A 22,715-nucleotide genomic window follows, 5' to 3' on the forward strand; every position below is an offset into this window, starting at 1 on the left:
CCATTTTTTTGAGTGGTTCACTCACAGATGAGAGCCCATCCTGAAGTGCTACATGTCTGGTACAAAGGGAGACATGGAGTCTGCAGCGTGTGCTTCTTGGAGGCAGAGAATTCTAGAGAGCTCTTCCTGAAGGGAAGTTCTAAGCCCAGGCCCTGAGCAAAGATCTTGTCTTCCCCCAGTTGCCACGGAGCAACTCCATGAAGGTTGACTGAAGGTTGACTGACATGGAAGGACTGGGAAATTGTTTCCATTATTCCAACCCTTCCATATTACACTGCCTCCAGCACTCCACTCTATATATGAATTTCCAAACCAGATGTCAACAGAATTGTTTTAAGTCTGATCCACTCCTTCTCTTCTATCTATTGCAGCAATATTCCCTTATTACTATGTTGTCCCATACCCAGGAATGCTGCTGCCTCTTCTGTTTCAGCTTCGCTGTTGCTGTTAATGGTGAGCACCCTCTTGAAGAGCTCAGGAAATGGGGTGCACCAGCACAAACAGTTAAAGGGACTGAAAACAAAGCTGTCAAATGCACAAAGTAAATCTAATTGGTCTGATGTATAGTTATCTTAATAAGCACTTGTAACTATAACTGTACAAAATTTGAGATTAAGTGTCATTTTGTGAATGCACTACTGGAAGGTGCTGAGAATACGGAATATTCCACTCTATACAGGCTCTCATCCAAGCCTGTGGTGTCCCTTTCAATGCATTTAAGGATTACTGAAAGACAGCTACAATAAGAAATTAAAAAGCTGCAATAATGGAAGGAAAGATGATTGGGGTTTAGTGTCACTTCAGGCTAAAGTTTAAAAAAAGGTTATAAAGACGCGATTACTTTTAAACAGATGTCACAAATAATAATTTCTTATGAGCCTCAAAACTCAGAAGCAAATAGCACATCGTCCTGGAATATTACATTTAATGTACAATTTTGGATTAAATGGATATCATCACTCATGAACTGTATATATCGATTAAGAACTGTTATGCACTACAACTTCTGTAGTTACTCAAGTCCACATAGACCAATCTAACTTACTGCAAGGCCTCAGCATTCTTTTCTTTCTGTCGTTGAATTCCTAACTGAATCTCTTCTGAACTAAGCATCATCTCACTGGAGCCTGGGTTTTTTGTTTTTTGCATTAGAATGGCTATCTCAACACATTTCTCTGGAACCTGTTGAGAGAGAAGGGAAACATCTCTAAACGAACAGCAGCTAATGAATGTTAGCCATCTTTTTGAAAAGGAGACTTCCAGAGAAGCAATCAAATGAAATGCATATACTGTCCCTTCCACATAGACATGAATAAGGCTCCTTTATATTTTATAAAATTCCCTGCAGAGGCAATCCAGGTTGCTCCTTTGTTATTTGACAGGAGTCATTGATCACAGTGCATACTGTAGTCTTATTAAGATAAGATGGAGGAAAAATTAGTAATTTTAAAATACGGCTAGAGCTATTGTTACATGTCTATATTTTAAGGGATGGAGTAAGCCATGCACAAACTGATTTTATGGTTAAACAAAAATGCTAAAATATTCTATTATAACGGTTTTCGTTCCCATTTTTCATTTAGAAAGTAAATTTAGCTTAGTGAAAGTTATTAGACTAACAGCAGAACAGATACAACACAAGTTGTGACAGTGCAAGCTTCCCCACATTGTCCTGCAAGTGCACAGTAAACTTGATCTGGAGGGACCACACCTAACAAGAGCTAAAAGATAAGTTAGTTTTCATTTCCATTCCATAACTAGTCTCTAAAAGTTGAAAACAAAAAGGTGCCAAATTTTAATAATCTTAAACTGAAACCTGTAATCTTCCAATCTCAGATATACTTGTCTATATTCCTGCATATTGGAAATCAGAAATGAAATCAATATATCAATATTAGAAGTCAAAGCTAAAATGAAATATGTGTAAAATTTATTAAATGACTGACGCATTTTATCAAATCTAAGTCAAACAGCCTCTGAATGTGATAGCTTTTAAGTGATTTTTTGCTTACTGAAAAGTCCAATCCAATTGTTTCATACTGTCTATGGATCTTTTCTGCTAGGTCATCAAACAGTCTCACTATAGATGGCTTTTCAAGAGACATAGCTTTGCTAAGTCCAGAAGAAACAACTGCTGGCCAAGTCCGTACAATACAGTCCCAATCATGAAGATTTGCCAGGCATACGCCACTGTGGTTTCCAAGAAGGCAATACAAGGCACCCTACAGAAAACAAGAGTTGTAAAAAGTTACATAAAGCAGTCGGTCATATAGAATAAAAATTAGTTACTCTGTATTTTACCAATTATTAAATTGTAACACAAATTGAGATTGAACCATCCAGTTTATCACAATATACACAAGATATTTCACACAATTCCTGACACATTATATATTTGTTTTAGTGGTGTGTGCAAGTAGTGCTGACTAAGTGGATTTCGCTTTCATAGAATGGTTGCAAGGGAACTATTGTCACAGAACATATTTCAATAACCACAATGAATAAATAGCACATGTGGCCTTTCTACAAACCTATTCATGGTAGTTTAAATTACAAACTTGTGTTTCTTAGGCTTGTCTACGTTGCTCTGCAATTTGGACTATGGGGAATGTAAATAGAAGTATGCATTAAAATGCTGTGCTGTAACTCCCTTGTGAGGATGCTGCAGGCATAAACCAAAAGGTTCCTAGTTCACATTAATGTAATCCTCTTCATACAGGATTACATTAATGGTGCGCACGCCAGCTATTCACATCGCTGTAGTCTGAACTGTGGGTCAGTGCAGCCATACCCTTAGCATAACATTTTCTGTTGATCAGCTCTTAATTCAATTCAGGGTAGTTCCTTGATCTACTAGAACAGCTAAAAAAAACTACTGAACTAAGAACAGTTTGCTGAGGTTTTATTGGTTTGTATTTCTTCTTGTTTTAAGTAGGAAATAAAAGTCAACAGCTATTAGCATAAAGCATACACAATTGCTGAGCTTCTGATGAAATGTGGCATATTCATAAAGGTGGGGTATGGTATAAAATATTTTTATGGGCATCTTTTTGGGATGACTGCTATAAGTCAATTTAGGGTAAGCTATTCATGAGTAATTCAATCATCCCAAAGTAATGCTAATAAAATCTTTACACCATACCACATGTATTTTAAACATGAAAATTTGACACACAAACTGGAGACAGATTTGAAATTGAATAATTAAGACAGTACTTTAAACTGCTGCTGTGTAACATCTTGTCGGTCTGGCCGCAAAAACTCCAAAACCAAAGGAATGATATCTCTGCAACAAAAGTTGTATGTTCCCAGTGCCGTGAAGAATGCTTGTTGAGCTTTATTTCTGACCTGTAGAAAGATAAGCATTACCATAGATCTTCAAGTACATAAAAGGATATACAAAGCAGTGATATCCTAGTTCTCGTCAATTACTAATGTGCAGCAATTATGAAGATGAATCAGTGCACAGCAATATAGTCTGTTTTATTTTAAAAGGTTAGCAGCAGTGGCATGGAGGCTGAACTATCCTCACCATTTCTCTAGATCAGCAGTTCTCAAACTGGGGGGTGGGACCCCTAAGGAGGCACGAGATGGATCATGGGGGTGGGGGCACCATGGGCAGAGTTTGGAGAAGCCTGGGGGAGACAGTCCTGTTGGCTGAGAGCGGGGCTGGGCGGCGGTGGGGACCCCGGCAACTCACACGGGCAGCCCCAGACAGGTTGGGGATCCTTAGGAGGGGAGCGGAGGCAGGGGGAGGCTGCTGCGGGTGGCAGACCCGGCACTGCTGGCAGGGCGGGGGACAGAACCGGTCCAGCTCCACGCTCTGCGCTGTTTCCGTCTCTAGTCGGAGTGCTGCTCCCAGCAGTCGCCACCAATGCTCTGCAGGCTCCTGGAGGCAACGACTGCGTCCACGCTGCTGCTCGGGGATAATCCCAACAACGAGATGCGATTCCCCACCACTGCCATTTTCTCTGGCGGGTCTCATCGGGCTCCAGAGCTGCGGGGAAGCTGCTGCTACCCCTTGCTCCCCCAAATTAAGCAGTCAAACTCTGCCTATATGAGGCCCTGTTTGTTTGTTTGTTTGTTTTTCCTGAAAGTGGGCTGAGGGGTTCCGGGGGAAAGGAGGGGCGCAGTTGTTACACAAAAGTCTATGGGGGGGAGGCGCCATTTAAAAAGTTTGAGAACCACTGCTCTAAATCAGGTTTGAGGCACACTGGCAGTGTGGTGTGGAGAAACTTGCATTGCCATGGGTCCATGCTGCATCTGTTTTGTGAACTGAAGACTTCAATCTGGCACATTTCCTAAATACTTTAATACAAATTGGATTAAATAAAGTTTAATAAATAAACACAAAAGATTACAGATTCGATTATATGGGCCAAATTCTGTTTTTGGATGAGTGTGTTCAGCTGCCATTAACTTTAGCAAATCTTTAATTTAAAGGACAAAATTCACTTTTGCACATTTCAAAAATCAGTCAAATTTTGGGCCTAACCAGGATTGGCTCGGGGTCTGGAAAGAATTATGTGAGTAACTAAATGTTTTATACATTACTGGAACTTAAAATAAAAAAAATGAAGATAATGTGACACTGAATCCTACCAAGGAATTAAAAGCTATATATTACATTCCATTCACTGCAAATATCAAATTGAAAATAAGCTCAATAAATATAACTGATGACTACATTAATTTAACATAAAAGATATTCTTACCTGACCATAGGAACTTGTAGACAAACACAGAAGATCCCTGATCATGTCTTGATGTATATTTTTATATTCACAGCCTTCAACAGTTAGGGTTCTCAACTAAAGGAAGTAGAAAAATCTAAATTAGATACAGATTTTATTTACAATTTTACAAATCTCAGAGAGGAAAGTTACTGCAGAGATTGAGAATGCTTTTAGTTAAATACGATGTTACAGACTGGCATTTCCTAGAAGAGTAGTACATGAAAATTGGTGGTGGAGAAATATACATTACCTCATGCTGCAACATGACTCTGTCAATCAGCAAGGCTCTAATATGCTGCTTCTTTCCTTGAAGCTGCAAGGAAAAAGTCAGAGTAATTTGGTTCAAATCTCAACACTGACACAAGCAGTGTAAACTATGAACTCTCACGAGTTAGGTTTTCTTTCACAAAATATATTATCAGTGCCTTTCATAGTGAGACATTCTGAATATTGGTCTGTAGCTATACAAAGGATTTTTTTTTTAAACTTCTACAACAGTGACGACTGGTGTTAGTGGCTATTGATCCACGTCATGTGATGGGGTGAAACTGTAACTCTGACCCAGTTCAGATGTCTGGAGATAAGAAATAAAGACTAGTTTCATATAGCACTCTTGTATGTCATTCCTGTATTTCACAGTGTTAATCATGGCATTAATTTGCTTAGATATTTGTACGACCGCCTCCAACCTTCTAAAGAAAACAGAAATTGCCATATTGAATCAAACCAGTGACCCACCTAGTCTAGTATTTGGTCTCTGACAATGGCCAGCAACGTATACTTCAGAAGAAGGTACAAGAGACTCAGCATATCTGTCTCCCACAATTACCAGTTCACAGTGAAAGATTTTTTCTTAACCTCTCAGCAATTTGAAGCTGGCTTATATGCATCAACACATAAAAGTTTGTATCTTGTGTCCAGTTGAACTGCTTTTTCACCTAGAATATGTCCTTCATAAGTAACCTCAGTCACAGGAATCTGGCATTTGCTTGTGGTCATTTTAAGATGATCTTCTTTGGTATGCTACAAACATTAACAGCACAGTGAGACTAAGTAATCATTTTTGCCCCACATCAGCTAATAATCAAGTTCTACCACACCATCCATATCTTCAAAGATTTGGGACATCTCAGGTGATGAAGCAATCCAGAAGGGAATCGTCTTACACATATTTACTAAAAATCGGACTTGAAGGTGAAAAGTTTTGCACTTCCTATCAAGTCAGACTTGCCAAAATCCTTGGCTTACATGCAAAACTGAAAATACTCTTGCATTTTGAAGTGTCAATATCATGTCTTCAACCATTTTCATGGGCTTGTGCTTGCCTTTGGTGACACAAAGTTTTGGGGGCATGCTGGATGAAAATCAGTGGTGTTCTATCTGTAAGGTATTCCAGTCCAGTAAACTCGTTCCTTAAGGACCTCTTCTGTTCAGTAAACAACTTATACAGCCATTTGATAACAACATTTACAAACTGTATTTCAACACAAGTCCACATAACATTTCCTGTTGCACTATTTCAAACTCTATGGGGGATCTGTTCTTACACAGTGTTATTTTGCCATAGAGGATCATCTTGTGCTCATTATTAAATAAACTATTTTAAATTTTAACATTAACCTAAATATCTAGGATTAAGTAGTCACCAAACTTTTGGTATTTGTGGCTGTTTATGATGCACTCAGTGTTCATTTATTATTGGGACATGTGCTCTCATGGATGCTTTGTTCCCATGGATGTCTGTATAAAGTGGCTCCACCTTCAGAACCTGGAGCTCCCACATTCTTATAGAACCATAGAATATTAGGGTTGAAAGGGTCCTCAGGAGGTCATCTAGTCCAACCCCCTGCTCAAAGCTGGACCAATCCTAACTAAATCATCCCAGCCAGGGCTTTGTCAAGCTGGGCCTTAAAAACCTCTAAGGATGGAGATTCCATCACCTCCCTAGCTAACCCTTTCCAGTGCTTCACCACCCTACTGGTGAAAAAGTTTTTACTAATATCCAACCCAAACCTTCCCTACTGCAACTTGAGACAATTGCTCTTTGTTCTGTCATCTGCCAGCACTGAGAGCAGTCTAGCTCCATCCTCTTTGGAACCCCCTTCAAGTAGTTGAAGGCTGCTATTAAATCCCCCCTCACTCTTCTGTTCTGCAGACTAAATAAGCCCAGTTCCCTCAGCCTCTCCTCATAAGTCATGTGTCCCCACCCCCTAATCATTTTTGCTGCCCTCCACTGGACTCTCTCAAATTTGTTCACATCCTATCTGTAGTGGGGGGACCAAAACTGGATATAGTACTCCAAATGTGGCCTCACCAGTGTTGAATAGAGGGGAATAATCACAACCCTCAATCTGCTGGCAATGCTCCTACTAATGCAGCCCAATATGCCGTTAGCCTTCTTGGCAACAAGGGCACACTCATATCCAGCTTATTGTCCACTGTAGCCCCCGGGTCCTTTTCTGCAGAACTGCTGCTTAACCAGTCGGTCCCCAGTCTGTAGCAGTGCATGGGATTCTTCCGTCCTAAGTGCAGGACTCTGCACTTGCCAAACCTCATCAGATTTCTTTTGGTTTAATCTTTCAATTTGTCTAGGTCACTCTGTATCCTATCCCTACCCCACAGTGTATCTACCACTCCCCCCAAGCTTAGTGTCATCCACAAACTTAGCGAGGGTGCAATCCACCCCATTCTCCAGATACTTAATAAAGATAATGAACAAAACCAGCCCCAGAACTGACCCCTGGGGCACTCCGCTTGATACTGGCTGCCAAGTAGACATTGAATCATTGATCACCACCCATTGCGCCGAAGGATTTAGCCAGCTTTCTAACCACCTTGTAATCCATTCATCCAACACATACTACTTTAATTTGCTGGCAAGAATACTATGGGAGACCATATCAAAAGCTTTGCTAAAGTCTTCTGGCAGACATGACTGCCCAAGAAAAAAAAAGGGGGGGGAGAGGGGCGTACTTTCATGAAAACAGAGCAAACAGCATGGAACCACAGGTTCAAAGGGAGCATCCATCAGTTTTGTGAGGACCAGGTTAAGGTCCCATGCTGGGGCCAGATTGTTCACTGGGGGGTACAATCTCGAGATCGGAGAAGATTGGTCAATTGGTGGGTGGATCACAAAAGTGTCCACCAGATGAATCCACAAGCTCAGTGAGAAGCCAGAGTGCATCAGGTGCAAGCGGTACTTCCAGGACATTTGAGTCCCAGAACGTATCCGGTGCTGTTGCGCCCAACATGTGAACCTCATCCACTTAGAGAGATAGATGGATCTAGTGGAATCTTTCCTTGTACTAAGGATCTGCTGAACCTCTTGTGAATAGGGCCTTTCTGTTGGTATCAACTAGTAAGCATCCACACTGCCAAATGAAAGGAACTCCTGTTTGGGTGCACGACTGAAATCCCGTTCTGAACTAGAAGGTCAGAAATCAAGGGTAGAGAGATGGGCAATAGTACTACAGAGAAGTCAGGGAGATTCCTAAACCATATTTGCCTCAACCAGACCACAGCTATGATGATTATTCTGGCTTTGTCCCACTTGATCTTCCGCAGCACCTTCAGAAGCAGGCAAGAAGGAAGGAATTCACAGAATAATATGTCATCCATAGAAGGAGAAACACATCCAAGAGAGAGATGGGACTGCTGTCCCCCATGAACAGAGGCAGCAACACTTACTGTGCTCCATGGTCGTGAAAAGGTCCATGTGGGCAACTGTCCATTTCTGAAAGATATCCCAAAGGACTCTCTTGTGCATCGACTGCTCATGATTATCGCAGAAATGCCTGCTAAAGTCACATTCCTTCATGGTATTTACCCACTGGGGCGATGGGGGGGTTGGATCGTTAACAGAGTAACGTTGTGGCAAAGTCCCACAGCTGGATGGTCTCCTGGCACAAGGCCTGTGACCTGGCACTTCCCTGTCTGTTTATGTAGATTGCTACCATATTATCCAATGTTACAAAGATTGTCCGGCCAAGAATGGCAGAAGAAAGGGCCATATACAGGGCACGTGGCTTGAGTTGCAGGTGCACTGAAGTGTAAGGCCCTCTTTAACAGACCACAAGGCCCAGAGCCAGGAGATGGCCCATGTGAGCCCCGCATCTGAACATGGAAGAGTCCGTGATCATGGTTCTTGAAGGCAAACTGGATCTGTACAGCACTCCCTTGCAAACAATGCCTAGGTCGCGCCATGAGTCTAGCAACTGGAAGACTGCTAGAGAGAGATGAACCACTCTGTCTAGTTGATGTCTTCCCACGCTGTGAACTGAAGACAGCCACGCATAAAGTAACCAGAAGTGGAGCCTTGAGTATAGCATAACGAATGTACATACTGCCATAAGATCCAGCTGCCTGAGGTAGGATCTTACTCACATCAGGTGGTGGGACTGCAAAGGGAGCAGAGACTGTGCACTGTGTGAAAACTGTTGAGTGATTGGTAGGCAGTCACTGTCTCTGCATTGAGTATGGCCCCGATTAACTCTATTTGCTCTGTAGGTGTTAACTTGGATTTCTTCTCATTCATCAACAGGCCCAAATAGGTGAACAGCTGGAAAATGGACATGATGCTGGCACAGACCTGAGATTCTGAGTCGTCCCTGACCAGCCAGTTATCTAAGTAAGGAAACTCATCCTTCCGAGATTGACTACCATCACACAGGGCACCAGAGAGCCCATATGGCAAAACTCATGGTAACAAACCTCAGGAGGCACTTGTACATCGGGTATATTGCAATGTGAAACTATGCATCCTTGAAGTCAAGGGCAACATACCAGTCTTTCTGATCTAGGGAAGGGAGACTATCCTGAATCTGTGTTTCTTGATATAGGTATTAAGTGGTCTGAGGTCTAATATTGGATGAAACCCCATCTTTTTGAGAGTGAGGACGTGCCTTGTATAGAACCCTTTTCCCTTCTGCTGAAGAGGTACCTCCTTTATAGCACCCAAAACAAGGAGGGACTACACCTCTTGTCAAAGCAGGCTCTAATGGGACAGGTCCCTGAAGAGGCATAGGGAAGGAGGTCGGCTGGAGGGAAGGGAGAGGAACTGAATTGTGTAGCATCTCTGGACCACCTGCAATACTCAGCAATCTGAGATGATGCTGGACCAGACCTGTTGGAAGTGAGCCAGACATTTGCTGAAAGCAATGGAGGTCAATGACTGCGGAAGGAATAGCATGCTGTCCTTGGGCACTTAGTCAAATCTGCTGCCTGGTCAGTGCTAAAGCAGGGTAGGGTTCAATTGAGAGGTAGATCCCCCGTTGCCCTCCAATGGATTTTGAGGGCTTCTGTTGGCAATTTGGGGGCTCAGAATGTCTATACGATAAGAATGATGGTCACTGATAGGGTTGGGATCTGAAGTGCCTTCTTCTGAAGGCCAGGATACAGATTCCCAGAAATCTGAGGGTGGCCCTAGAATTCTTGGAGGATCTTGTGATGTGATGTTCACCCCACACTCGCCCCAAAGGGGTTAATGGAGGCAAGATGGGCGCAATAACCTATCAGGGTGCAAGCTGGGCCAATTAACATATTAGGCTGCAAGCTGAGAGAATTAAGGCTAAGAAGAACACCCCAATGAGGGAAAGCTCACCTAAAGCAGGAACAGGAGGGGCTTCTATAAAGCCAAGGAGCTAACAGCAGAGAGAGGCTGCAGGGAAGTAGTCTGCAGTCACTCCATGGGAGAAGGGAGGTGTGTTTGGGAATATACAGGCAAGTAGCCTACGGTTATTCTTTGGAAGGAGGGAATCGTGGGACCGGCAAACCCAGTGAAGGGTCGATAGCCAGAAGATAAGGAAAGGGGCTCAGAGAAAAGGCAGCAAGGTTCAGGAGGGTGCAGACCTTGGTCGCTGATTAGAGGGTCCCGGAGCTGAAACCAGAGTAGAGGGTGGGCCCAGGTTCCCCTACCAGTCACTGGATAAGTGGCACCATAGGCACAGTGAAGGGGAAAACTGCCTGAACTGCTAGTAAGGAAAGACTTAGATACTCCAGAAGGGGAAAACACACATAGTGAGTGACTTGGCTGGAGGGTTAAGTCACGAAAAAGCCCCCAGGGTTGCAGAGACAGAGAGAGAGTGTCAGCAGAAGGGGCCCCGGAACTGAAAAGAGCTAGTCTCCAGAGCAGCCAGGAGAAGGCACCACCTGTGGTGAGTAGACCCTGTGACAGATTTCATTGCCTCATCGGTCTTCTTGTGGAAGAGTAAGCTGCCCTCATGTGGCAGGTCCTCAATAATTGTTTGAAATTCTTCAGATATGCCTGCTGAGACCTGCCTGAAGGAATGGCGCAGCCCAACTGCATGCAAGGACTGCATGTCTAAGGCTATCTGCAGCACACTTCTGGCCACCACGTGATCTTTTGCCAGGATAGACTGGAAGTCATACCTGTAATCTTGCAGCAACCTGTCAAACAGTTGTAAGATACACTAGTTGATGTGGTCGCATTTTACCAAGACTGCCTGGTAGTTTCAAGATCTTCCTCTGGAAGATCAATGTGGAGTAGAATTTCTGGTCATCATGCTAAGGTGCTTCACCATCTCATTCTTTAGGGTCAATTTCTGGCCACTCTGACAGGTTCATTCATTGGCCACTGTCACCACAAGAGATGCAAACAGAACTCTGTTCGTATCTGGTAGCTAGGACCTGGTACCATCTAGCTGCCTATTTGGATGTCAGTGCCAGTGATGCTGGTATCTGCCATAAGGCTTTCATGGGCTCCAATAGCCCCTTGTTGATCAGGATCACTGTGTCCCAGTACCGAGTACAGGATATTGAGGAGTTTGTGTGGCATATCCTGCACCATCTCCATAGGTATCTCTAAGGTCACTGCTACACATATCCCATGAGATCTTGGAAGATCTTCTAGTCCTCAAGAGTGACAGCTGACTGTTCTGAAACAAGGGCATCACCTGGATGAGCTCCTGGCTGGTACAATCTGTCCCTTGTGCTACATCTGCGGCACGGGAGCTACCCATTTCTGGCTCTGGTCCCAGGGATGCTGCAGGGACAGGTCCAGTCTCAGACGCCAGGGTGACTGTTTGCTTCATTAATGTGGTGGAGAGGCTGGTCGTGGGTAGTACTGTGGTCCCCAGGGGACCACATGCCATGCTCATATGGCACCAGGCCCTATGATGTTTGGTCCCAGTGGTTCCAGTATTGGGCTGGGTCGGTTCCACTCTCCACCACAGGTACATGCCTCTTAACCCCCAGATGAGATTGATACTGCTGTGTACCAGAATCTACCATGGATAGCTGAAAGCCTTTCTGTGAGTCAGAAACAGTCCTCTGGGAAAGATGGTGCTCAACCTGTCGGTGTAAGGGGAACCTGACCAAACAGTAGAAGCATCAAAGTCACTGGGTCCAGAAATCTGGACAGCATTGAAGTGAATGCAGCTCTCACTCTAACCCCGTCAACATGGCCCGAAGCAGTTGAGCAACAACAAATTGGTGACCGCACTGGAGGCAATAGAATGATCGGCACTGGAGTAAGGCTTCTATCCAGTACTGTGCTAGCTGGCAATCTTTCTGACTACCTTAATAATGAGAAGGCTAAAACAGCCACGACAGCAACAGTTGGGACCTCTACTATGGGTAGGTATGCTCGGCTGGTACTGGCTCTAGTGCTTAGGGAATTTTTCCTAAGTTTTAGGGTACCCTTAATATCCAACTGCATGGTAGTCTTATGCAGCCTTGAAGTCAGATCCACTCTTCTCCTTAGGACTTTTGCGCTTTGAGTCTGATACCTCTCTCTGCATCCCAGATGAGGAAGCTGGAGGCCTGAGTGAACCTTTGGCTGGTTTTGATGATGAACCCAGGGCAGAACAGCATACAGTCTCCTGAGGATCCAGGTGCTGGAGCCCAAGGTCAGATCACTGCTTTATGAGGAAAGCCCTCAGACAAGCCTCACTTGATTGCTGGGTCTGCTTTGAGAAGTAGCTACAGATTTTACAGAACTCCAGGACATGCCCATCACCAAGACAGAACAGATACCGTGTGTTCATTGTTCAGAGGCATGACTGCCTTGCAGGTTGGACAGTTCTTAAAGCCCAGGATTTACCATGATCAGCCATAGCAGCTGCCAGTGCCAGAGACGAGAGGGAGAACCCTTTCTCCACCCACAGCATCCTGTAGAGCTAGCTAACTAAACTGAGACAAAGTGGATATAATGGTAGAGAAGGAACTCCAGGGCCGGGCTCCATATTTTATACTCTCACAAAGTTCAGGAGGAAAGGAAGGGTGCACACGCTACCCCCATAGATACTGCTGACTAGAAAATCCTCTAGTGCATGTGCAATGAACTCATCAACTGTGGAATATGTATATGGACTAGCACTTGAAAAAGAACCAGTTTTACCATACCTTTCAGAGGGGAGGAAAGGGGAGAAGTAGAGAGTGGAAATTTACCAGAAGCAGAAAAAAAGAAACGTGGTGCCAAATAAGGGTTTAATTAACCAAGATGAGAGTAGTCGAACTGGGCTCCATGTTTCAGGGCTCTTCTTATCTGAACACAGATGGTCCCCCAAAGAAAAGATCAGGTAGAGTGAGGGGAGATGCATGTAGTTTTTCATTTCTATATGGATCTATATATTTCTCATGTGATTAAGTAAAGAGCACTAACATGTTAGATATCTGCAAAGTATCTGAGTATTACATGCTATATCTACTATGTGTCCCTGGAGAGTTAAACTGTAACCCAGAATGTATACACCTTCAGCAGGATGCTGGGAGAGAGAGCGTGTTTAAGCTGGAAGGGGAGTCTGAGGAGTCAGCACTGGTTCTTCTATGGGCTAGACAGCAGAGTAGCATGGTCACAGCTCTCAAGATGGCCTTCTCTGCTCTCTACCTCAGGAGCCATGTTCAATAATCATTTCACTTCTCATAACATTGGGCAACTCATTTAAACTCTCCATGCCTCAATTTCTCAACTTGTAAAATGTAGATATTAATGTTTACCCACTTTTGAAAAGTATATGGAGATCTATTGATGAGAAGTACTAAATATTATTTAAACTAAGGGAGAGGAGTTTGGTTTCTATATGCTTCTCACCTTAATTGGCATCTAGGGTCTAACATCAATAGTGCTTCACAAGTGCTAGCAATAGCAGCAACTTCATATCCAAGGACTGTATTACTTCCATGCAGTTATGACACCAAAAATAAAAATTCCCAGCATGTAGTTTCTTAGTGACTAGCAAATTAACATAAAGATCTATCATTAACAGCATCAACATTCAGTATATAAAAAGGAATGTTATGAGGCTTAACTCATACTTATAATATGCTTTGAAACCTTCTGAAAAAGGCACATATTGTACTGTAAAAATATTTGAATGAATTGTTAAAATATTCTAATGATACATCAGCCTAAAATAATGTATATCAATTACACTAAGAGTGCGTGCAGATTTACATCAAGACAAAGCCAAAAGACCAGCCAAAACTGAAACTTAAAAAAAGTTGTCTTTTCCTAACTAAACTATATAAACAAGATACTTACCCTGTTCTCCATCGATTTCTTCACCAAGTTAAAGCTCTTCCACCGTGAGTCAAACTCATGCTTATGAGACCCTTGGAATTGTAAGAGATCACCAATGATCTATAAACAAACAGTTTTACATTATGTAAAACAAGTCAACCCATTCAAATTAAAATAAAACATAAAAGATTACAATTATACCTTTATGATTAGAAACAAAGACTTGGTATCATCTTCTGAGTTGTCAAGTATATAGCCTACCGTTGGGAGGGAAACAAAAAGTCTGTTATCTGATATGAAGCATGGCTTAAAGAGTGAACTATACTCAAACGAAACATTTTATCTGCTTATGAAACATAAATCTGTGTCATTCATGTTGCTATACAATTCATCACAACAGATTTTGCCTCTGATTTGCTCTATAATACTGATAACTAGGATTTAAAAGCACAGTAAAATGACAACATTTAACACAAATCTTTGCAGATATACTGTATATAAGAATGAGAAAGAGACAAAAATGTACTTACGCAGCAGTTTTCTTATGACCCTAGCCATGGTTTCTCTGTGGTTTTCTCTTGATAAATCTACACAGGATAAGAAGAACATTCATTATATGCAAAGTAAATCCCTAAATCATCGTTTCTCAACCTGTGGTACGCGTACCCCTGGGGGTACATGACACACAGGCAGGAGGTACTTGGGGAAAAACAGAATGAAGGGGAGGCAGGCGGCAGCTGCCAACTTCTGGGGAAGCCGGGCAGCAGCAGCCCACTTCCCACCTGGTTCCAGCTCCCAGCTGGGAGGCGTGTGGCAGCCCCCAGCTTCTGGGGAAGGTGGGCGGCAGCCCCCGCTTCCCGCCCAGTCACAGCTCCCAGCTGGGAAGTGGGTGGTAGCTGCCAGCTTCTGGGGAAGGCACATGGCAGTCACCCGCTTCCCGTCCAGTCTCAGCTAGGAAGCAAGCAGCAGCTGCCTGCTCTTGGGGGAGGCGAGTGGCAGCCACCCGCTTCCCGCTGGGACCCAGTTCCCAGGTGGGAGCCCAGTGGCAGCCTCCCGCATCTCGTGAGCTGGGCTCGCAGCTGGGTGGCAGCACCCGTACCCCAGCTCCGAACCAAGGGACAGCCTCCAGTTCCCCATCTTGAAGACGGGCAGCAGCCACCTGCCCATATCCCTGGGTCCCAGCTGGCATGGAAACCTCCTCTGTCCCAGCTCGGATTGGGTGGCAGTCGCCCATCTCCCAGGTTGGCAGCCAGGTGGGAAGCTGTCTGTAACTTGCCCAGGTGGCAGCCCCTCTCCCTGGCTCGAAACCCAATACCCAGAAAACGTGTCAATTTCACTCCTCTAGCTGAGTAGTGAAATTGACAACTATGACAGTCCCAGATTTTACCAGTTACCCGCTTTTTCTTCTCTCTCTCTCTCACCCTCCCTTCCCTGTTTCTCTCTCACCCCTTCCTCCTCTCAAATCTATGGCAAAAAATTTGGCATGGCACTTTATATTCCCCAGCATTGGCATGCCGCTCAAAGTCTCCTAGCTTTGGCCAACATCACCTTTAGCCCAGGTACATACTTGAGTTGTGCACCCTTGGTATAAAAGTGGCAACCCTACCCACACTAGATCATGTCATATCATGGCCTTATATACTCAACCCTTCTTCCAACATATGGCTCACATTAGTCTGTAAATATAAAATCATGTGGAAAAGTGAGTGTTGGGGTACTTATTAAAATTTTCAGAAGTTAGGATGTACTTGCCACTTAAAAGGTTGAGAAACACTGCTCTAAATTACATAGTGTTATAAAATCAAGAGAAGCTTAACTGAAAAAAAATAATTAATGGAAACTCAGTGTGACATGCAAAAGCTCAAGAACAGATTAGAGGTTTTTTTTTTACATACCTCAAATCATATGAGGTATGGGGCTGTATAAGTGTATATAAAAAGATCTTGGAAAAAAGATTATATTTTTATATATATACACACAAAATTTTAACAGAAGCAGTCCTTAGCACCTGTGGGCCAAAATTATGGGGTATCCCCACTCAGTTTTCCATGTCACACTGAAATCCTATGCTGCAGTCACCGTTTGTCAGACCAAATACTGGACAGAACATCTTTCAAGTTCATCTACTCTGTTCACTAAATGAGTCCAATAATGGTTCTTCAAGCAAAAGGGCACAATGTAAAAATGGTTTACAATCCCATGCAGGTTCGGACACTCTTCTGTTCTGCCTCTTAGGGTACATCTACACCACAATAAAAAAACCCATGGCACTCAGCCTAGGAGCCCAGGTCAGTTGACTCAGACTCGCGGGGCTCAGGTTGCTGAGCTAAAAATTGTAGTGAAGATGTTTGGGCTCAGGGTGGAGCCTAAGTTCTGAGACCATCCCCCCTGCAATGTCTTGAAGGCCAAACATTTATACTTGCAATTTTTAGCCCTGCAGCCCAAGCCTTGGGAGCCCAAGTCAGCTGACCTGGGCCAGCAATGGCTATGCAGCGAGTTTTTTATTGTTATGTAGACATACCCTTAGGCAAAGTTAGTAGCAGTCAAGTGCTTTGCCTAAGATGAGGGAAAGCAAAAGAGGAGTTTGGTTCTGACCAATGTCAGAATGGTGCACAGTGCCCATCATATCACAAGCTCTGAAGTATACACCGAGTGGGGTGGAAAAGAAGAGCAGGACACTTAAGGGGTGGGGCTTTATCCTTCAAGCACTTAAGAAGGGGAGAGAATGGAGTTTCCCCACCCCTCAGCCAGGCTAACTTCCATCTCTGGGTTGTAAGAAGCAGATCGTCCTGCTCACAGCATGCTCTCTCAGTCTGTGTGTCTCCTCATCAATCTGTCAGCTCTTGCTGACTCCCTAGGCAGCCTCCGAGAATGGAGTTTTCATTCTTTTTGGTTGTTTGGAAGAGAGGAAAAAGTAGCACTTTGCCAATCCAGGAAATAGGAATGGCAGAAGAAAGAAAGAGAAAGCACTTCCCATCCCTTCAAGCAGTGAGGACAGTGGTTGGAGATAAAGTTATATTCAAGAAGAGGAGAAGGAAGCTCCACTTCTAACAGGAATCTCTCATGTGCTAGACTAATCCTTTTAGAAGTGCTGCAAGAAAGGCCAGGACTACGCTTACCGGAAATTCGGCGACAGTTGACGGGAGTTATGCAAGCTATGCAGAGTAACTCCTGTTGTCTTCATAACTCCTCTTCTACACGGCGTTTCACTGCGCTGCGCTGACAGGAAATTCGTTCCTGTCAACGCAGCGCTACACCACTTGAGGGGGTGGTTTTATTGCGTCGACTTCCGGATCGATTGAGCGGGTCTTCACTGACCACTCAATCAATCTGGATAGATCGATCTGACGGCAGCGAATTTGCTGTCGTCAATGAAGACATACTCAAAGATACTTGGGCTCAAATCCCTGTTACACTACAGACTTCTTGTATGACTTTGTGCAAGTCAATTTCTCTGTGCCTCAGTTCCCCATCTGTAAAATGCAGATATCAGTATTTCCACAGCAAGTCCTATACACATTTCCCTTTACCTTTGTAAGCTCCCCTCAGCCAGGCTAACTTCCACCTCTGGGTTGTAAGAAGCAGATCGTCCTGCTCACAGCATGCTCTCTCAGTCTGTGTGTGTCTCCTCGTCAACCTGTCAGCTCTTGACTGTCTGACTCCCTAGGCAGCCCCTGACAACTTATTCAACCCCAACCCTTTTCTAGGCCTGGGGTCCTCTAATGATTTGGTATCTTCCTTTTAATCCTAGGCTTAGACTTGGGAAGAATAAGCCATTCTTAGCCTGGCTGTAGTCAAGTAAGGCGTATTCCCCAAATAAACAACTTTACCATTGTTTCTTCAGTACTTTTTATCCGTGTCACTGTTTTCTCTTTCCTGCTTGGTTCCTTTAACAACTCCTTTTGACCTAATGCCATAGCTAGTAACCCATCATAAATATACACACAGAGGCATGGACCGTATTGAAAATATAATATAGATATTTCTCAGTTAGTCCCAGGGGGCCACACAAGTGCCTAAGACAGCTAAATACAAGACTTGGCACTAAGATTGGTGTGAGCTAAAGCTGAGAAGTACCCAAATGATGAGTCATGAAAAGAAAGAGGTTATGAACTACTGGGCATCTATATACTAGCTGCTCTTCCCTCCACAGCTATGCAGTCTCAGGGCACACATGGCAGAGACTAAGGTCTCACATGCTAAGCATTACTATGAAAAAATAATTAAATGGATGTAGGTGGGCTAGGCTGCATAATCAGCCCATCTGTTTGTAAGTAACATATTCAGTTTGAATATCTGCCCCCTTTAGTAAACTTCTGGAATATTTTTTGTTTTACTACGGTATCGTGACACTCTGTCCCCCACAGCAGCTCCTTGGAACCCCCATATTCACCACTGTGATAGGATTATGATATGCTTGGGCTAATGTATGCCTTGTGTATCATTTTAAAAAGTCTTGACCTGCTGGACATTAATATCCTCTTGGATTGTATGTACTATCATTGTATGTGAAGTTATGAAGTATTGCTATAGGTGTTACTGAAATATGTTCTGAGGTTGGGAGATGCCCAAAGCTGGTCTTTCAGTAGGGACAAAGGAGCACCCATCACTGGCCAGAAAGGAGTTAATGGCTCGTTAAAAGGAATCCACTATCCCAGAGGCTTCTCAGAGAAGGCACTTATGCAATGAGGCAGACTAACCCAATGATCTTTCTAGCAGCTAGAAAAAAGTATAAAGGAGTGGCAATGACATCACTTGGGCTCTCCCACATCCTCCATCTCAACACCTGGAAGATCATCTGGAAGACAAAGACTTGGAACTAGGGAGATTGGTCCCAGGCTGGAAGGGGATCTGTCCAGTCTGTGTACTGAAGAATTGCAAGGTTGAGCAGTGCCTTGATGGGCAACTGGTTTGGAATGTAGTAACCAAAACAGAATAAGGAAAGACCATGATACAACATGATACCAGAAAAACAAGGTAAAAATGTAATGGTAAATTTTAGTCTTGGATGACGTACAGAGTGCTTTTAGCTCGTAAACAGCTACAATATAAACATGGGTAGTTTTGGGGGTGTATTTTGGAGCATAACTTCAGTGTAAGGTGGACTAAATGCTATGTTGCTTCCCAGAAGGAGTGGTAATTTATTAACTCTTTCCTTTCCGTCTTTAGACAATACATTTGGTTAAGCTTGGTCAGTTGGTCTCAAACATTCTTAATTATGAACCACAAGTGTAATCAAATCTATTGGCTATGCATTTAGAAAGAAGAGGATTAAATTAATTCTCTCACGACTGGATTTAACCGTTAGGATTGACCTACCATAGTTAACACCAGTGTAAAGTTTTGTCTCTTCCAAAGACACCAGACTTGGAACCCTGCATAAAGACAAAATACAATGTATTACAAGGTAAGGAAATTAGTCTATTAAAATGAGTTTTACTGACAACTAATTTCTACTAACAAAGTAAGGTTGATGTTAGTGGATGACTGATAAGGCTTAATTTACTAACTTTATTTGTTATTTATCTTTAGCATTCTGAAAGCTAGGAATACCTATTGGTCAGGTAGTTTGCCCTTTTTGAGAGAACAAAAACCAAGAGGCAAGACCTTGCCTTCAAAACCGTGAACGAGTTCCATTTAACAAGAGTTAGACAATTCACTTTTTCTGATGAATGTTCACATAGGTTTGTCAATGAGGGACAGTGGCATTGCTATAGCTCTTTATTGGGTTAACTGCAGGTGAACCAGATTACTGGATAGCACAGAGTTTAGTAAGAGTCTCAGGACAGGCTGAATATATAAATTCAATGAATTATTTTTTCCTCCAGCTGTGGTCCTTCCTTTAAAAAGGAAAAGTGGTGTGCAATGTGCCCAGGCCCAATTGTTAATGCTAGTCACTGAAGCCCACCACTAATAATAGCCATGCTAAAAAAGTACATAACAGTCAGAACAATACATTTATATGACAAGCTTTTTATTATAAAGAAAAGCTTAACCAAGATAATGATTTGGTTATGACTTGATTCTACTTTAAAAATTTTAGGTGTGCATTCTTAGTCCTTGTAGAATGTGGTTTTTGCACATGGTTGCATAAATAAAACAGCAGACTGTGACATTGCATGCCAATGGATCTAATGACAAAACCAAGTCATTAGAATATACCTTACATTTTCATTCCTGTTTTGTTTCTAAAGCTACATCATAGACATTAAGGGTAAGTGGATTCAAACCCACAAGGAAAACAATTAGGATACTTTTTTAAAAAACTCAGGAGCTACATAAACATTGCATTAATGTGCTGCAATAACAGTATCACCAAATGGTCCATACTGCTAAATAAAATTTTCATGTAGAACTGAGGATTGTATCAATGGTAGAAATGGCGCAAAAAAGGTAGAAAACTAGGAAAAGGAACAATATCAGCCTCTTATTGTTACTGAGGCTGGCCAACTTGGCAAGAAGTGCTTACACATCTAGCATCAGCATCAGCACACACAGTCCTAATGTGATTAAATGAAACAAGGCTCCACATTTAAGGTGGTGGATTGAAAGGTTTATTCGCCAAGACCAGAATTGAGGGTTATATTTATTCTAGAACAATAATTGATATCATTAGTACCTAAAACAGAACAGAGAGCAACAATCATTACAATTGGTTAGGTATTGGGGATGTCAACAACAATTGCAGGACAAGCCAAATATCCTAAAATATGGTATTGTAGCTAACAGACTGATTTAATTGTATTTGTAATGTTCACGTCTACACATTATTCTAAATCCTCGGTCAATTAAAAAAAGAAGACATTTTAATTCAATTTTAAAAACTCTCAATTTAACAAGAAAAAATAGTTTTCATTTTATTTTCCCTTCTGTGTTTCTAATAGCAGTAAATAAGAAGCTTGAAAATAAATATATTTCCATACTAACATCTTTTAACTTATTTTTCCCTATGAAAAGAACTGAAATTAACATGGGTGCTCCTGTTATAATGATTTATTTGGGTACTAACATTGATTCCCAAACAGCTCCAACATAAGGGTTATGATAGCTGTTCCCTCTAAAATAAGTTACTGATGCTGCTATATAGCCAGCATTTTTCTAAAAAGAGTTTTTCTAATTAGCATAAATCCTTCTAAAAACAGATGTGTGTATTTCTCTAAGAATAGATATTTCCAATTGGGATGATACTAACAATATTCAAGAAATTAAGGTTACTTATAACCAGAGTTCTTCAAGATAGCTCTGCATATTCCCAGTTAACGGGATATTGCACCACTTATGGGTGGCTAATGGTAGAACCTTCTCCAAGCAGTGTCTGTTAGAGAACTCACACACTTACACTTCCCCTCAGCATCGCCGAACATTTTGAGAGTGAAGCTATATAAAAAGGCCCAGAAGCCTCTATCACCTCAGTTCCTTCCAACATCAATCCAGAGATACAGAACAAAAGGACTTTGAGAAAGAGAGGAAGGTGAGTGGGAAATGTGAATATGCAGAGCCACGTCAAAAAGCTTTGGTTACAAGTAATGATTTTCATTTCTTCTTTGAATGGCTTTGCATACTCCCACTTATAGGTAGTTTGATCAGCAGTGCTGAAAATAAGCTGGAGGAGGGAACAGAGTACTAATTGAATGGAGACTGAAGCACCGTTCTACCAAATCTAGCATCAGCCTAGGAAGCAAAAAATAGAAAGCATGATGTTTACTAAAGCGTGTACAAAACTCCAGGTTGCAACCCTGCAAATTTCTGAAACAGTGACTTGCTTAAGACATTGCCACAGCTCTGGTGGAACGAGTCCATACCATTGCAGGTATAGTAATTTCTGCTAATGTGTAACTTTTAACAATACATTGTTTAATCCATCTAGAAATAGCACAGAGAGACACAGTACAACACGCGATTGTTAATATAAAACACAAATAATCTACATGATTTTTGGAAACATTTAGTCCTATTTAAATAATATACGACAGCTTTTCTTGCATCCAAAGTATGTAAAACAGATCCTCCCTTATTAGTAAGCAACTTTGGGAAAAATACTGGCAAATTAACTGTCTGACCAATGTGAAATTCAGAAACCACTTTTGGCAAAGACCTGGGATCAGGCCGAAGAAACACCTTATCTTCATGAAAAGACGTAAATGGAGGATCAGCTATCAAGGCATTTAATTCACTCACCCTTCTGGCTGATGTTATGGCAATAATGAATGTGGTTATGAGAGACAATAATACAGGGAACAGTCAGCCAACTGTTCAAAAGGTGGTTTCATAAGTGTAAGTAAGATCACAATAAGATCCCAAGGAGGAACAGGATTTCTCAAAGGGGGATACATATTAGCTAACCTCTTCATAAACATCCTATCCATGTCATGCACAAACAGTGATCTGCCATCAACCAAAATGTGGTAAGCTGAGAGAACTGCCAAATGAACTTTCAAAAATGAGTTAGATAACACCTCAGTATTTTTGTGCACGAAATATTCTAAAGTACAAGGTATGGA

General features: G+C 42.4%; 1 protein-coding gene across 2 annotated transcripts in view; it reads right to left on the reverse strand.

The window, feature by feature from the left end:
- The window catches only part of PSME4 (proteasome activator subunit 4), a 158,882-nt gene that overhangs the window by 38,867 nt on the left and 97,300 nt on the right, over positions 1-22,715 (reverse strand). For both annotated transcript variants that reach the window (XM_067565144.1, XM_067565143.1), the window contains 9 exons: positions 19,534-19,589; positions 14,745-14,801; positions 14,416-14,471; positions 14,236-14,334; positions 4,987-5,049; positions 4,716-4,811; positions 3,217-3,348; positions 2,013-2,222; positions 1,046-1,182 (listed from right to left, as the gene is read on the reverse strand). In XM_067565144.1, the coding sequence (XP_067421245.1) occupies positions 1,046-1,182; positions 2,013-2,222; positions 3,217-3,348; positions 4,716-4,811; positions 4,987-5,049; positions 14,236-14,334; positions 14,416-14,471; positions 14,745-14,801; positions 19,534-19,589 (906 nt within the window). The remainder of the gene's footprint in view (positions 1-1,045; positions 1,183-2,012; positions 2,223-3,216; positions 3,349-4,715; positions 4,812-4,986; positions 5,050-14,235; positions 14,335-14,415; positions 14,472-14,744; positions 14,802-19,533; positions 19,590-22,715) is intronic.

Source organism: Emydura macquarii, unplaced genomic scaffold (genome assembly GCF_026122565.2).
Source record: "Emydura macquarii macquarii isolate MOO-44397 ecotype Brisbane River unplaced genomic scaffold, CSIRO-AGI_Emac_v2 contig_2676, whole genome shotgun sequence".
Lineage (NCBI taxonomy): Eukaryota > Metazoa > Chordata > Testudines > Chelidae > Emydura > Emydura macquarii.